This window comes from Varanus komodoensis, unplaced genomic scaffold (assembly GCF_004798865.1).
Source record: "Varanus komodoensis strain SLA01 unplaced genomic scaffold, ASM479886v1 scaffold15, whole genome shotgun sequence".
NCBI lineage: Eukaryota > Metazoa > Chordata > Lepidosauria > Squamata > Varanidae > Varanus > Varanus komodoensis.
In genome coordinates this window covers 18,600,678-18,618,017 of record NW_025335440.1, presented here as the reverse complement: position 1 = coordinate 18,618,017, position 17,340 = coordinate 18,600,678, and the positions used below count along the sequence as shown (strand labels likewise).

At 41.6% G+C, this 17,340-nt stretch overlaps 1 protein-coding gene across 5 annotated transcripts in view; it reads right to left on the bottom strand.

The window, feature by feature from the left end:
• Positions 1–17,340, bottom strand: part of PARD3 (par-3 family cell polarity regulator) — a 592,893-nt gene that overhangs the window by 261,773 nt on the left and 313,780 nt on the right. For all 5 annotated transcript variants that reach the window (XM_044425071.1, XM_044425073.1, XM_044425074.1 and 2 more), the window contains 2 exons: positions 12,701–12,826; positions 11,047–11,429 (listed from right to left, as the gene is read on the bottom strand). In XM_044425071.1, coding sequence (XP_044281006.1) covers positions 11,047–11,429; positions 12,701–12,826 — 509 coding nt within the window. The remainder of the gene's footprint in view (positions 1–11,046; positions 11,430–12,700; positions 12,827–17,340) is intronic.

Here is a 17,340-nt window from a genome sequence, read left to right as displayed (position 1 = left end):
CACCCTTGGTTGCATAGCCAGAAGTGTGGCTTCTAGATTGAGAGGAGAGGTATTACTACCACTCTATAAGACCTTGGTGCACCCACAACTGGAGTATTGTGCTCAGTTTTGGGCCCCTCATTACAGAAAGGATATAGGCAGGTTAGAGTCAGTGAAGCGTAGGGCCATAAGGTTGGTGGCCAGTTTGCAGGGGATGGGGTATGAGGCGAGACTGAGGGAACTGGGTCTCTTCAGCCTGGAGAAGAGGAGACTCAGAGGGGATCTGTTGGCGACATACAGGTATGTGAGGGGATGTCACATGGAGATGGGTAGAGACCTGTTCTCCCCTTCAGAGGAAGGCAGGACCTGCTCCAACGGAGCAAAGCTCAGGGAGCCAAGGTTCCATTTGGATGCCAGGAAGCACCTCCTGACAGCTCGGACCCTGAGGGTGTGGAATGGGCTTCCACGAGAGGTTGTTGAGGCCCCATCGGTGCGGGTGTTCAAGGATAGGCTGGATGTGCACATGGTGGGCATGTCGTGAGCGGAGCCGGCTGGTGCCAGAGGTCAGACTAGATGGACCGGGAGACCCCCTTCTGACTTGCTCTGTTTCTATGTAACCACTGAAGTGCAACATTGTTTATATGGAAAAAGTCAGACACTGGGCTGGTATATACCCTCAGTTTACAGCAGGTCACAATATGATGTACAGTTTGACGTGAAAACCCACAGTCACACTGAGAGGTGGGCACTACACTCCATTTATGCAGTGAAACCTGGCAGATGCTGTGTGAAGTGTGAATTCTGTTCAGAGTTGTGCAATACTGGCAGGGTAAGTCAAAGCCTGGCACCTTTTGCATGGGGTCATCTAAATATCTGCCTATCATGGTATTTCAGCATGGTACATTTGGCTTTTAGAAACCATGAAGAGAAACAATGGTGTGTTCTATGCTTCCTACTCTTCACACTAATTTTTCTGGTTGTTTGAAGCCAGCATCATAGTTGGTTTCCATAGCCCTGGAATGCAATTACCACAGACTCCCCTGGAAAGAGCTGCTGCTGCTCCCATGCAACATGGGATTGAATTTCAGGTGCATGAGCTGATGGGATACGTGTCCACTGTGGGAGGACTGAGAGAAGAGGATGGAAACTTTGCCAACAAAAAAAAAGAATGAAGAAAGGAAAGGACAGGACAGGACAGGACAGGACAGGAGAAAAGAGAAAAAGAAAATCATGTAATCATCTGTTAGGCACATCCTGGCAAAATTCTGCAACATGGAAACCAAACAAGTTTGCCTGTCACAATATATGAAGCCAGCAAATAATTAATAATAAAGTTGTTAATAAGCAGCCTCTATCAAAGTAGTGATCCCTTTGATTGGTGGAGCTGTTGCTCATGTCAGAAATAGATTCCAAGCAGAACCCCACTCCATCCTTTCCTCCAAGAGGCACTGGTTCCACCCTCAGGAAGGTTCATGCTCCTTGTGGCCCAGAGAGCAGGAATGTCAGGCATTACTTAATAGGTTTGCTTGCTAGACTTGATGGTGAACTGCTGTGTTGATGAAATTGCATCCCTCTTCTATGTTCAACAGTGTCTCACCCTGAACTGGAGGCTGTCCGGTTTTCACCAGCTAATTGACTAATCTTATTTCTTGACTAATCTCACTTGTTAACCCTGACATTTCAGAAATGCATTCCAACACCACCACTTCCAACCAAGCTCACCTTCAGAGCTTTATAGTGCAGACTGCTGCATTTTGAGAGAAGCAGACTCAATCCCTACAGATTCCTTCCTCCTTAAAAAGAAGAAGAAAAGATCCCCACACAATGACAGGGGTCAGTTGGAGTTTTGGTGAAGCAAAAGGCTGTGGAGGAAGGTTCAAGTCTTCCCCTTCCAATGTGGGCTCCTCTTAATCCAAAGCAAGGCTGTACACACTTCATCTTGAATAAGAAAACAAGTCAGCTTTCTGCTACGTTGTGCATAACTAACATAACATGTAGTTTGACTGCTACAAACACATACACACAATGGATTTGAGGGAGGGGAGCTTTAAAACAATGCATCTTTTTGAATCTCAGCTAGTTACGATGAGTGCCAAGTCCATAAGATTACAAACACTCTTGCCTTTTTCAACAGAAAGCAACTCTGTCTCCAGAGAGATGTGAGAAATATGCAATGGACAGAAAGATGACAACTAGACAGTGCGGCATTCTCTCTGTAATCAAAATCAAAGGCTTCTCCAAATACTTATTCGTTTTACACACGATAAGTATCACTTACACAAGCAGGCAAGCAAAGTGGTAGCCTCCAAATGTTTGGGACTCCCATCATGGCCATCCGTTGGCTGTGCTGGCTACTGCTGATGGGAGTTAAAGTTCCAAACACCTGGCAGGGACTGGGCTGGGGAAGGCTGGACAAAGTAAGGCTGCAGTCTTTGGACCATTAGAGGATGCAGTAGCAGGGGATCACATTTCTGGATTGCTTTGTCAGGCCAAGGAGGATTTGGAGGTGTGGTTCTAGTTCGTTTATCAAACCAGCAGCCCCAGTGATAGAGGGAGCAACAATGCAGCATCTGGCACTAGATGGCTGACACTGAATTCTTTTCTGAAAGTGATACAGACATGGCTATGAGCTGTAATGCTATGACTGTTATAGTAGGAGATCTGGGAGGTAACAAGGGGAACACCAAAACTGCTACTGTTGGTATTATATGCGTTATAGAAATGAATAGGATAAAGTATGAAACTTTATGTTCTTCTGAGTAAGTCATCAGTGGATAAGGAGGCCAATAGGAAGTTGTGTTAAAGCAGTTTGATGCTAAGACTGTCCTTTCTGTCCACTGGCTCTCTACAGTCAATAGTGACTGTAAGAGTTTTCCAGGAATTCAGGCAAGAATCTTTCTCTGCCTTGGAGGTTCTAGGGAATGATCCAGAGACAGGAGTTCTGTGACTGGGCTACACCCCTTTGCCAAGCTGCTGACATGTCTGCCACCTACCTTACTGTCAAGACCACTTGCTGCCTGCCTACCTGTTCCAGGTACTTGCCAGATCTTTGACATGATCACCTGATGTACAGAATAGAAACTTGCATGTTAAATTATTCCAATTTGCAGTGAGAAGAGGTCTCTCACATGTATTTAACTACAGCAGCTACATGGAATTCCCAAGTTCTCGTGCAGTACCCTCTCAGAGTCAAACTGCACATTCCTTTAAGCATTCATAATGGAGGTATGCATAGTACTTGTATTTACTCTCCAGCAAGGGTGAACAGCACTAGTTTGGATCAGGAGTATAACACTGGGAGAAAAGGGTCTGTGACTGGCCCAAAGTCACCCAGTGAGCTCCAGGGCTGGATGGGGTCTAGAATCCAGATTAGAAGCATGAGTTCCAGTCTCATGCTTCTAATCACTACACCACATTGGTTCACAATGATCACCTACTCCAGCTGATGCTCAAACAACAATGTTTTTAAAAAGGAGCAGTATATGTCACTGTCTACTTTCTCCCTGGTTCTCTGTCTATCAAGCAGGCAAGTAGTAGCTAAAATGGGAAGAGGATGAGCTGGCAATGTTGGAGTCCCAGATTATAGTCTGAGGGCACATGATGCTGCCATCTTACTTAAACTAAGTAGGTCTGTGTCCAATCAGTGCTTAGATGGGAGACCAACTAGGAAACCCTGAAGGGAGGGAGGGAGGGAGGGAGGGAGGGATATGCAGTTACTAAACAAAGAATGCTTGGTTAGAAAGACCCAAAACCTTATCTGAGTATTTGCCTTTCCTATATATTCCACATAATATTTCTGATGCGGTAGCTCAGCTTTCTAGTCAGACAGCATGTAGAGTGCTTGTTGCTGCTCAAATGCCAATCAATTTTGAAAAATGGTTGGTCACAGAAAGGGCCCTGAAGATCCTCCTCCTCTTCACTTAAACAACACTGTGCTAAAGCCAGAAAGGAACTTTGGACAGCCTTCCTCCATTAACGGATTATCATCTCTCAGTGTCTCCATGTGGGGCAAGCTGGAATTCATCCAAGCCCTCATCTTCTTTTGACTTAAGTGCTTGCGAACAATAAAAAGTGACACGTTTTTGCAATTAATGTTCTTCACAGCTTTGTGTCTAATTAATTTTGTTCTTGCTTTCTGTGTTGCAACCTCTGAGAGGAGAAAGTGTTGGCTCCTAACATGGTGTGAGTGCTGTATTGATTGCTTAACACTCAGGAACCCCTGTCCATCAACTCTCCCTTTCTTCTGGTATTCAGATCAAACATAACTATTATGGAGGAAAGTTAGCCTGGACTCTGATCATGGAAAATTAATCAGGTTCCAACATCCATTTCTGCTGACTGAAGTTTTCTTTAACACACACACACTACTTCTAACAGTGAAAACTCAAGGTATCGTCCACTGGGGCAAGTCCGTAGAAAAATGAACAGTATTTCAAAAGGAGTACTTTTAAAGGACTGCACTCTTCTTGTGGGGTATTTGCTTCTAAACCCAAAATGAAGCATGTAAAAAAGTTGAAAAATGTTGGTAGTTTGACTGTAAAGAATTATGGAGAAAGTAGCATATGTATGGACAGAGTAAGCTTCAGGAGCTTATTTTGTGTCCCTTTCAACATGTTCCACTGTGCAAAGGAAGGTGTGTGCAGTTTTAAAAACTAAATTTTACTCCTTTAGATAATAAAGGCATGATGGCACTTTTTGCAGCCATATGTTGGTGGTATTCGCAGTTTTCAAACAGGGAAGCTAATATTTTCCTTATGATGTATTTATTTTCTGAAATAAATAATATCCTACCCATGGTTGCAATATATCCTTGTTTGCTGCCCATATAAAGAGCCCATAGGAATGGAATCAATTACAGTATACGGAAGAAAGTCAAAGGATGCATGCAGAGCTGCCGCACAGGTAGTCCCTCTGTCCTTCATGATCCCAACACCTGGAGTTGGAACAAGTTACAACCCACAGGCTTGAGAGGGCAGTCTGTTTACTACCAAGAACCAAGACAAACCATCATTGAACGAGCTTCTCCTAGGTTCTGCTTCAGGGTTGCACTATATGTGGTACAGAAATTCATGTACTGATGGCCTTCAACTGATCCATATGTTTATCGGCAATGCTATCTGTGGCTGATGAGAGCTGGAATCCAGTAACCACTGGAATATCACAGCTTCCACAGCTCCTCATTGTGATGGAATGTGTCTGTCTAGTGGGACCTCAGTGTCACACACGCACGAATTAATTTTACATGGCTAAGCTAGCATCTCTTTTTGGCATTACTTAAGCCAGAAGATGACAACACAGTTGTCAAGGTCAGTTTTTCCCCAGCATTTGCCAAAACTTCTCTTGCATTTTATTTAACTTCAAAATTAACTCAGGATAATCCACATCCCAACAGGAGCTTCAATTCCATCATGGGGGCTGAATGATTTAAAGTCCCCCCGCCACTTCCTGATGTTGTTGGACTGCAGTTCTCATCAGCCTTAGCCAGCATAGCCAGTACTGAGGAATAATGGGAGTTACAGTGCAGAAACCTCTGGAAGGTCACAGATTCTCCATCTCTGTTTTAGTGAAACCTACAGAATATTTCAAGATTCATCATCTTTGAATCCTCACCCACTGACCTGCAGGCTTTTAATATGCAGTATAGAAAATGTGTAATGTTGAAGAGGGATGGAGGTGTGAGACAGCAATGTAGGATGACATGCAAAAATAGAGCAATGAACAGCAAGGAAAAGTTGATGATTGTAGACCCATTTGTATCCCTGCTGGTTTTTTTCCCAATAAGGTGCCATTCAGCTCTGATTTGGTGAATTGTTCATCAAACAGAAATACTGCAGTGTGATTTGCTTCATTAGGAGTCCATTATGCACAAAAAATGATTGAAGTGAAGAGAAAGTAAGCATTGTCCTGCCACATAGATCAAGACAAAGTTTTTTTTTAATTGCACCCTTTTTGAGAGTCCTAAGATTATATGATTTTACGATCCTTTTATATTGGAGAGCTGTACCTCTAGAATCAAACATACACAATCACAGTAATTGCCTGTGGAAATGACCAGTTAGAAACCTGAACTGGTCATTTGAGAATGAAATGACTGCAGCTGCATATGCAATCAACATGATTACACAAAGTATCTGTACTCCTTCTATGCTGAGAGAATCTGGGCATGATCTCCAGCAAAGGACATGTCCTCTAGGCCTACAAGGTATTCAGCAGCAAGCAGTCCTCCATTCTTTCACCAGTTTACTTGGAAAATGATTGCCTGTCCTTCTTCAGTACAATGGGCATTGGAGTTCCACATTTCCAGCAGCCCTCCAAACACTGCAGTAGAGGGCAAAGCAGACATTAAATGTGTGTCTTACAGCTTTTTCCATCTTTTACGATGGAGTAGACTGAGGGCACCCCCTGCCCCATCCAGATCTTATCAGTTGCTTGGCCCTTCAAACCAGGGTCCAAAACCAGAGAGGGACCTGCTATAGAGACATAATAAAAATAATTTAGAACAAAGCTGTCAGATGCACATTTCAGTTAAGGTCTAGTTTGTTGCTAAGAGGTCGTTTGCAATATGGAGAAGTGAGCGTAGCACTGAGGATCATAAGCCATTTTCTGTAATGTGGATCTATGTGTACATTAATTGTAACACATTAAGGACACAATATTGTGCAAGTTTAGATGAGAAAAACTCTTAGCATGCCCCAGATAGCATAACTAGGAGTTGTAGGCGTTTTCTTTCTAGCCTCTCATAGGATCCCATCTTAGGGGATGCCTGTTGCATGTAACTTGTTGCAGGAATGTCGCCTAAAGTTCATATGAACTACAAAGACTGACTGAAATGCAACCCTTCAGTAATATTAGAACATCAGCAATAACCCTTAAATCTGTATGCTAGAAGTTGAAGCCCCGACCTTTAACAAAAGATAAATAGATATCAATTTTCATTTAGAAAAAGCCAACAAACATTCTGCATTGACAGACGCATATTACTGACCTTCTCTTCTGACTTTATTAAACAGCTAATTCCCATGAAAGATCAGGTTATTTGAAAATGCCAAAATGGCAATAAATATTAAGAAATCATAACGGAAGCAAGTACAATTACTACAGGACTATCCCAGTTTGTCATTTTCGACGCCATAGTTCACGCAGCTGGCAAAAAGAACAGCTTTAATAAAGAAGGTTTCTCTCTTCCAATGCTTCTTCCTTTTATATCTTAACAGGGGCAATTCACACACTCTAAATCATTATTCTAAATAGACTGGCTAAATAGGAAGAGAATTTCATGATGATGGCATATGTGTGTGTATGTGCATTAACGTGCCCGCAAGGAAATTTTAATCTAATGATGGTAATTGGTAGAATAACTGCCGCCTGTTAGCTGAAAAGAAAGCACGTTTGTTAGGTTTCCGTAAAGCCCATCATATTATAATATCCTTCATTAAAAATAATCAAAGACAATCAACATCTCCATTCCGCTCATATTTATAATAAACTACTTGGGGGTATACTTAAGCGCTCTGCTTCATTTGTTGCGCCACATGCACATTCTCAGCATAATCAAATGAACACCAAGGCACGAGACATGTATCTTTTGAGGGTGAGCATTAACAAGAAAAAACAAATGTTGGAAGGGAATCCTTCTTACATCATACACTACACGTCACCAGGGATAACATATTCCAGCTATGAACAGGCATAACGCGTAACATCACAACTAGAATCCCAAATGTTCAATTGGCATTAGCAGCAGGACTGGAAGAGGACATACCAAGAAAGGAAGATTTGGTGTGGCTTCTTTATCTGGACAGATAAAGCTCAGAACTCTCTTGTGTTGTCTATCTATCTTTCTTGGCCGTCTCTTATCAAGAAAGGGTGATAATGCAGTTGATGTGTTAGTTAGACCTTTTGCCTATCCTAGGCAAGTGACCAACCTTGCCATTTTTTGGGATATATCCAGTCCTTTTGTTGCAGGCATTAAGGAGAGCATGAGAACATATTTTGTAGTGGGTTCCTTTCCTTTCCTTTCCTTTCCTTTCCTTTCTTCCTTTCTTTCGGCTAAACTGAGCTGGTTAGCTATAACTGTTAAGGGTTTTTAACATTTTTGTTTCATCTGTGGATTCTATGGTAATTTATTATTTGCGCTGTGAAATTTTGTCTTATTGGTATTTTATGGACTACTAGGGAATGGCCCTGACTTTGTACAGGTTGGAATAGCCGTAACTTTGATATAGTGAAGCTTTCAACGTGCTTCTGCAGCCACCAGAGCTGGTCACATTGTGGCTGCCCTGAGTGGGGGCACCCTGGGCATCGCTTCTGTCATGGTGCATCCCAGAGCCCCCTAAGAAAAGAATCTGCCTATTCCCTTGAGCAGAAGAGGCTGCCACACCACAGAGGGAGGCGGTAGAAGTGAATCTATGCCCTTCAGCCTGTTGTGTGTTCATTAGGAAAACATGCCCTTAATGGCTGAAGATGCTACTGTGGGTTTCAACCACACAGACACATTTAAATTGAGCATCTTATAGTAACTCCAAGATATACGCTAGGATTTCCTTAGGATACATGCCAAGCATCAGGCACTTATGTTGCACTGAGGTGTATTTTAAATGAAATAAACAAAATCAAATGAGCTTTGCCTAGTACTGAAAGACTTTGCCTAGTACTGAAAAAACTTGATAGGTGAGACTTTCCAGGAAAACTTTCCATAATAGGGGTGTTCGGCCAAAAAGGACACCCACCTAATATTCAGAAGTCAAAACCCAATGAAGAACTTAATGTACAGGCAGACACAGGCAGTGAAAGACATCCCAGTCCAAAGCGATAAAGACCTTTTGCTCGGAAAGGGGCCATAACCAGGGAAGCTCTTTCAAAATTGGGGTGCTTTTTCAGACTGGCCATAGTAACAGAGGCACAGTGACCATATTCTGAACTAGCTGAGTTTCCAAAAGGTCACCCCATAGACAACATGTTGCAGTCAAGTTTTACTTTGTGCCACAAAAATGTACATTCTCACTGCTTGCTGCTGAGAAGCTATAAAATGCTATTTAGTCCATTACTTAATCAAAATTACTGCTGCAATTATATAAACTGTATAATCGCTATTTCCACCACTGATTGAGAAAGTCAGAAGCCTGTGTAATATCCCAGTGGTGTTTTTGTAGGATTCCTGTTTATCTGTTCCATTAAAGATGAAAAATGGGTAAATCACGGTAGTGACTGAATTTGTATTTGTAAGCACAGCAGTTCTTCACTCGGCTAGTAATACTGTGTTTTTCCCCCAAGCATGTCATCTTAAGCTGATGGCCTTAAGTATTTTTGAAGGCACCTCAACAACAGAAGCAAACTGTCAACTCAACCTTATGTCATCCAAGTTTGTAGAGCTTAAAACTCAGTAACCAGAAACAAGCAATCTGGTAGTTCACATGAAGTTCACAGAAAATAGAGCATAATCAAAGATGGAAAATAACAATTCCAATCATAGATAGAGTGTCCTTTAATATATTCCATGTGCAATATATATTGTGAAATTTAGTGGCAGCTGTAATACGTTATCACACGCAAGTATGTAGGAGCAGCACTAACCATAACCACTATAATTAACGAAGTATAAGCACTATAAATAAAATAGCACTGTTTGCCAACAACAGCACAGAAGTGACACTGGGACTGCAGCCGAGCTTTCTCTATTACACTGACATAACAAATCTTGTAAGTCTAACCACTTGGGGAACTTGTTCTCAGGTATTATGAGAAATGCAGGCTGCACCCTGCATTTAGGCAGTAGCATATCCACATATATAGGTGCATTTTTCCATGTGCAATTTATATTTTTAAAAAATCCTAGTGTCACATCCACCTATATGTTCCACCTGCTAAAGCAGATTTTAGTCCACAAAAGGTTATATTGCAAGGCCAGTATAAATTTCTTAGTCATTAAGGTTTCAGAGGGCTGTTGCTTCTGCTATAGAGGCTGCCCCTCTGCAAATCGGCCTACCTGTAATTTATAAATAATTCAGTTGAGAAACATTTGAAAATAACAGATGATGATGGAAACATAATGGCTGGGTTTTGCCCTAGCACCATGGACATTTTCTCTGAGCAGCTGAATTCTTACAAGAAAAGAGAGGTCAAGCTCTCTTCTTGCTTCATCTTACTAGTGAATATCTGACCTTCCACCCTGCCTGCCATGAGCCAAGGTTCCTCCTTCAAGCAAACACCAGCCACAGTCCATTTTCCTTACAAAACATTCTTTACTGCTTCCAGTACAAATCACTCAGGACAAGTCTCTGAGCTTGTGCAGGGCAGTTTGTTGAACCCAGCCAAGGGATTACCTTTGTGGTCTCTCCTTAGGGACACATTTGTGCCCTACCCCTTCAGAAGGGGCTCTCTGAAAGTGAACATGCCTTCTCTCTGCCCTCTGCTCTCTTAACGGGGCCTCTCACTTCTGCTGGCGCCTTGGCACAGGGTTCAGCTCAGAGGCGGCGGGTTGGTCTGCATCTCAGAGTTCCTCATCCCCTGCGGCCCCTCCCACTGGATGTGTATTGGAGCCATTCCCAGGAACAGTCTGGCGAGGCAAAGCAGCCAGCCTTGAGATATTCATCCTCTCCTCCTCCTCCTCCTCCTGCTCCTGTATCCTAGGCCGTTGAGCTAACCCATGCTCCCCAATGTCACTGATATTTTCTTCATCTTCCAAATCTTCCAAATCTGAATCAGCAGCTGTGCCCAAGCCCATCATCCCTATTGCTCCCAACATGACCTAACAGTCTCAACTCTGGTGCAGGTGCAAAGCATTTTTAAAATGACTAATTATGCTGATGTTAGAATCAAATCTATGATGGCTGTTAAAAAGTGTTTCACCCTTAATTAAAAGTACCCCCCTCTGTGCTTAAGCAACTTACCAAGCCCAGTTTCATGACCATTCTACCCCACTCTGTCACACCTGAACTCTCAGCACATGTGGAAGCTTATAAATCAGGCCCAGTATTTCTCAAGGCAGGCAAAGGCCTAAATAAATATTACTTTGAAACCTTACCTTGGGCTACCCAGTAGTGTTAAGTGCTGAACCGACCGTCTTACCTTTCCTCAGTTGTATATTAATCCTCTTCCCTATCCTTTTGGTGTTGTAGCCAGTGTTCGAAGTGGAGATGAGAACTTTTTGGGGTGATGGTGACAGGCCCAAAGGTGGTTTTCCTGATGCATTCGCACTATGAGGTAGTTGTGAGTATGAGTCCAGCTGATCAGCTTGATTGCTCACTCGGGTTATTCTCTGCAATGTGTGAAGTCCAGTGTGGTTAATACTCTTATTGTCAATATACTGAGAATCAGGGTTGAACCGACTGGAGTAGTACGCATTCTTCTCACTTTGCGATAACTGCTCATACTGTTCTTTCTTTGCTGCCGGAACCACATGGAACCAAATAATGCGTGTTCGCATGGCTTGACGGAACATATGCTGTGCTCTAGGTTTTAAAATGAATAGAAAATTAGCAAATTAAGATTGGCAGACTAGAAGACATAACAAGCATAATTACTGATGTTAATTAGGCATCATGAAATGACAGGCATATTGTTGAAACTGAACTGTAAACTAAAAAGGGTGATTTTCTTGGAGTGCTCTCAGAACAAATGACTTTTTCCCCAAAGTAGATTCTATTAAGGAAACACAATGTGTGGGGTGGGGGTAAAAGACTTTTCTACTTTTATTAATCAACATATCCTAAAAGTTCATTGTAGGTTTTGACATTTTATTATATTCATTGTTCTGTATTCATTTCTTTATTTGTTGTTTATAACTTCTTGTACTGTGTGAGCTGCCCTGAGAGCAACGCCAACATGTGTGATGCAGAGAGAGCACACTGGAAAACTTTTTGTTATGATACAACATATTAAAGATGTTTGTTGATATATATATGAAATACTTTTCCATCCTCTCTGCTGGCCCATCTCCAAGTCTCCTTGATGTGTCTAAGAATCTTATATATTGGGTTACACCGCATAAAGTTTCCTCTATGCTGCTCCACAATAGTAAGTATTGAACTGCCAGGGATATTTGGGCTTAGATTGATTATACATTGTTGCAATACCAAAACAAACATTAAGACCTTAGTATTATTTCAGCAGCAAAAATCAAAGTACTTCAAACACTCCTAAATGCTCAAGTGATAAGGGCTGTGCAGTTTTTTCCTTCCTTACATTCATTTTTATTAAAATATTGGTGTAAAATAGAACTTTTTTCATCAGGGAAAAAATTAAATGGTGACTTCTGTTCAGACCAAATGTCTTGCTATGCAAATATTTATAAACCTACTGACTTCTTCAGGAAGGGTCAGCATCTGAACAGATATATATTTCTTATGCAAAATTAGGATTTTTTTGGTAAAGAAACAACAAACACAACAGGTATCTAAACAGTGCTTTGCTTCTCCACCTATAAACAAAACGAGACACTCAATATAATTGGAGGCTTGTATGGAAAGAGAAATGGTCCTATAACTATTTAGACCAAGGCCTAAATTATCAGAAAAAGGATATAGAATGGCAGTAATTATCGTGTAGCTTCGTATACGGAGTAATTAAAGAAACACTATAATGATCTACAAATGCTTATCTCTTTACAGAGAGAACTTACGTTGACAATTTGCTCTTAAACATTTTATTCCTCCCCCAATTACTTCCATGTGACATAGTTAAAGGTTAGGAAAAGCAATAAACTGTAGATAGATGCACTTACTGCTCAAATCTTCTATTGCGAAGGTCCCCGTCATTAATTCTGACAATGCAGTCATTTTCATGAAAGAGATTTTCTTGTTCGGCTTTCCCACCTTTCTCCAATCTCTTCACTAACAATCCCAAAGTTCTGGAACAGAAAGATTATAAATTAATATTACTCATCCAATAATTTTCAGTAAACAGTTAGGATTTTGTTCAGAAAAATAAACCCTACCCTAAGAATAAAGCGATCCTATTCCCTTAAAAACTCACTGCCTCATTTTCCAAATTAACTGAACAAGCAGCTAGTTCACACTGAAAGCCCAAGAACACTGCCAGGAAATGAGCCTGTGCCAGTCCACTGAGAAGGATCGAGTAATGGGGTACACTATTTTTTCTACTTCTAATTTACTTATATTTGTTTTATGCTGGGGCACATTGAACATCTTGCCAAAGCAGAGGCATCATAATTTGGTGGCTGCACTATCCAGTGGTTCAGAGGTTGTAATCTACCTGTTGTAGGAAAGGGTGAACACCACCTACAGGATCAAGCCCACAGACTGGGAGAAACTGATACATCCACCTAGATTGCCATGGAAGGCCTGCCACATGGCCCCTGCAGCATGCACTGCCTTTTATCACTTCCAGCTGGTACAACAGCTACACCTCCTGGGTAAATATACACTGTTCTTCTAGCATCCAGATTATCGTTCATCTCAATACACAGTGTAGGGAGCGCCTTTAAGAGGGTACTGAGACACTTCTGTAAGTTCTAAATGCTGCAGTAGGTTGTCAGGAAGATTTTCTTGATGTCCCTCAACTGGTGGATAGTGTTTCCAAGACAATGAAAAGGACTAGTGTAGACTGGCTTCATTCTAGTGAGGAGTTTAGAACTAGGCCCATTCGCTATTAGAACTAGGCCCATTTGCAAAGATTGCATGGGACCAAGGCTTTTTTTGTCATAGAACGCACCAGAATGGCATTCCGGCACCTTTTTTTGACGGATTTTTCCAATGCAGTGATTTTGAATTGCCTGCGGGCTGCTTGTGTGTCCATGCTGAATGTGAGGGTGCTGCTTGGCTTGGGACTGGTGTGTGCGGTCGCACGCTGAGTGCTTACTGCCAGCAGCAACCATTATGTTTATGTGTGTGTAGAATGACTGGCTACATGAGAAAGGTAAATAAGTTCTTTATTAAAAAAAAAAAAGTTGGTGAATTAAATATCTTTTTTAGTGTAAAAGTGCGACTCCATGCTTTCCAGCACTTTTTTTTTTTTTTTGCAAAAAAAGCATTGATCTAAACTAATTTAGTGATACTTTGTTCCCACTGAAAGCAACAGGGGTTGACCATCTTCCCACACAGATTTCAACAGAATCAGTGCAATGTTATGCATGTCTACTCAGAAGTAAAACCCACTCACTAACATGAGGTTTATCCTCCGCTGAAAGTCACAGGACTGTATCCTTATTCTTAATTCAACTCATTATTATTTAATAATATTACATAACTAACACTACATATAAGCTGATAGGTATGGTTTTCAAGTAGACCGTGTCTCAACCAAAGGTAGATTACACTAGCAGTGCCAACATTAATGTTGTAAGCCACCTAGAGATAACTATAGGGATAGTTGGTGGCATGCAAATACAAATATAAACAAACAAACATGGCTTTCTATCTTTGTTTAACTTTTTTAAGGTGTTGAAAGAGAGGCAGAGATAAGGAGAATGGAGAACAAAGTCGTAAGATGCACACAAAGAGGAGCAAGAAGGAGGGAGGGTGGCAAAAACGATCAACTGTGGCTCCCATGCTGCTGGTAGAGATAAATGAATGTTCTACTCCTGCATTAGATATTTCCCTTTCCATTAGAAGAACTAAATTTATGTCCTTTTTGCATAGCCTTTTTTTCCTTTGAAGATTGTTTTTAAAGAAGCTGTGCATGTGCCCAATTAGTTAACTTTTAAGTTTGTTAATTTATACCTCAATTATTTCAATTACAGCTCGGTTTCAGCCAGAGAAAGCCCTCTTGTTAGCACACTTGTGCAGTGGCCAGAGGAGGGGTATGATGTGGGATATCCAGAGTATTATTCTTGCTACACCGCTGGCATTTACACTGTCAGTTTTTATTAAGATACATTACAATCATCTTTATACAGCTGGGTGGCAGTTGTGGGTTGTTCACATCTTCAAAGGAAAGATGTATATTAACTCAAGCAATTTTAGACATCAATAAAACATTAGCTGATTATTTCCAGTTTTATCTCTGATTATAATTTAAATGTAAAATAGGAATGTTAACATATGTGACTGCATTTATTTTATTTATATAATTAAGCTAACAAAGCTTGCAAAAAACATTAATATCTGTATCCTTAGTTTGCACATGCATAAATCTGCACAAAACTGCAGACCTGGAGCCTCCTGCTACTTCCTCATTTTAGTGATATTCCTCCAATCCAGCCTCCCTTTCCTCAAAATTACATTGAGTAATGCAGGGTGTAGCTAAACTATCACTGCACCAGAATCATAAACAGCCATAAAACTGTGCAAACCATAGAGGAAAATCCATTTTCTAACCGTGAAGCTTTGCTACAAAACTTGTTCTTTTCCTTTCTCCCTCCCACACACGTATGTGTGTGTGTATCTCCTCCAAAGAAGATCTGAAACAGTCATGAAGAATGTCCAGAAGCAGCAAAGCACAATTCTCAGAAACAAACATCAGGTACACTGTGTTTCTGAGCCCAATTCAAGTGGTCTTTAATCTTTCAGGCTTTAAAGAACTTGAGGCCAGGATCCCTTCCATATTTACATATGCAGGCATTACAATCATGCTCCTAGATCTCTATCCAGATGCCCTTGCCCAGTAAGAAGGGGTGGACGGCTACAAAAGGGGACATTTTCAGTGGTGGCACCCATTCTGGTATGTTGAACTCAGACAGTTTCATCTGGCATCTGTTTTATGGTTTTTCTAGCATCAGGAAAAGACCCTTCTGGACACTTTAAGATCTGTCCTTCGTGTTTTAGTATTCTACTCCACTGTTAGTTTTAAATCTGGTTTTATGTTGTTAACTTTATTGCTGCTGGTTTCATCATGGTTTTATTTTGTGCTGCTTCTACTTTGTATTTTTTGCCTCGATGTTTGTCTTTCATCCTTTCAAGGTGTTCATGCTACCCAGTGAAGTGTGTTCGTTGGAGGTTTAAGAGTACAATCAATCAATAAGGCACATCAACCTGCATTCTGAACTTACATATATCTGGGGTGCAAATATTCTTTCGACCAGAAGTCATCAGAGCATGGAGGACTAACAGAGTCACAGGGCACAGGTTGGCCTAGAGCGATTAGCGCCTGGGCAGCAATGAGTGGCCTATGAGGGGAGTGAGCAGGAGCCGTAAGCGTAGGGTGTGGCAAGGGCCATCACCAGCAAGTGTATCAACCGTGAGAGACCCCAACCGGTCCATTCGCTTCATACAGCGGCCAAGACACTGCTTTCTCTGGAGCAGTGAAGGGAAGCCAACATAGCAGACATCCTCAGGTAAAAGATCCAAGAGAAGTAATGAGACGAAGGAATTTATGAATGAGACAGGGAAGTAATGGGAGTAAGGTGCAAGAAGGCACGGTAAAGCACAGCGGAGAAGCAGAGTCTGGGCTGGTTTGCATGATCACAGTGAGCAATCTAATAATAATCTAAGCCATCATAGATTATTATCCCTAATGTGCTGGTCATGTGCTGGCTGGATTTGCCTCATTAACCTCACTGACACAGCTTACTGTATCGTCTGGTTACTAAGTTAGTGGAGAAGGGAATTGATCAGGGAGGCAAAACATTATCATGGGGATGAACCAGAGCTCTGTGGTATGACACTCAACTGATTTCCAAAGTCTTGGGCTTCACCTCCAGCATCCCTCACTAAAGGATGAAATAGCCCTTACTTTGCCTGAAACTTTAGAGAATTCCTGCCAATCAGAGTGGATGTTCCTAGGCTGGAGAAGCAAATAGTCTGACCTGATGTATGACAGCTTCCTACACTATGAATTCCCATGGCAGAGGAATAGAAAAGAATTATCAGCTACTAAGGTCAGGAGGAAATAGTGCAGTATGAAACTCCCTGGGAAGCCAAGCTGAGATTCAAACTGGAAGAATGAAGCGCACAGATGACTCCTCAGCATCCCTGACATAAAGCAGGCTATGATTATACTACTACTTTATTTCCATTTGTTGCTCCATCTGGTTCAGCGAAGCAGGGAGAAAGCCACTGGAGTCTACACACCTAAGGCATGTAAAGAAGCCACTATCAGCTACACACCTAAAGCATGTAATTAGTGCGCCATCTTTAGAACTGTAGCAGTTTCACCTGTGAGACTTACAAACTTACATCTACATTTTCCTGCATTATGGGATTTTGCATCCCTGAGCTTGTTTACCCCACTTTCCTATTTGTGTCCTAAAACAACAAGCAGGGGAAGCAAAGGCCTATGGCAGTCTTGCTCTTGTACAGAATGCAGACTTGTCAGGGAATTAAAATCAGACTGGGATCCTTGGAAGCTTAAAATATGGCCAGCTGCAGTGACACATTAGTTCTGCTGAATCTGGCTCCAAGCTGACCAGATACAAATTAATACTGGTTTGCTGCTTCATCATCAAGCTACCTGCATCTATTTTCA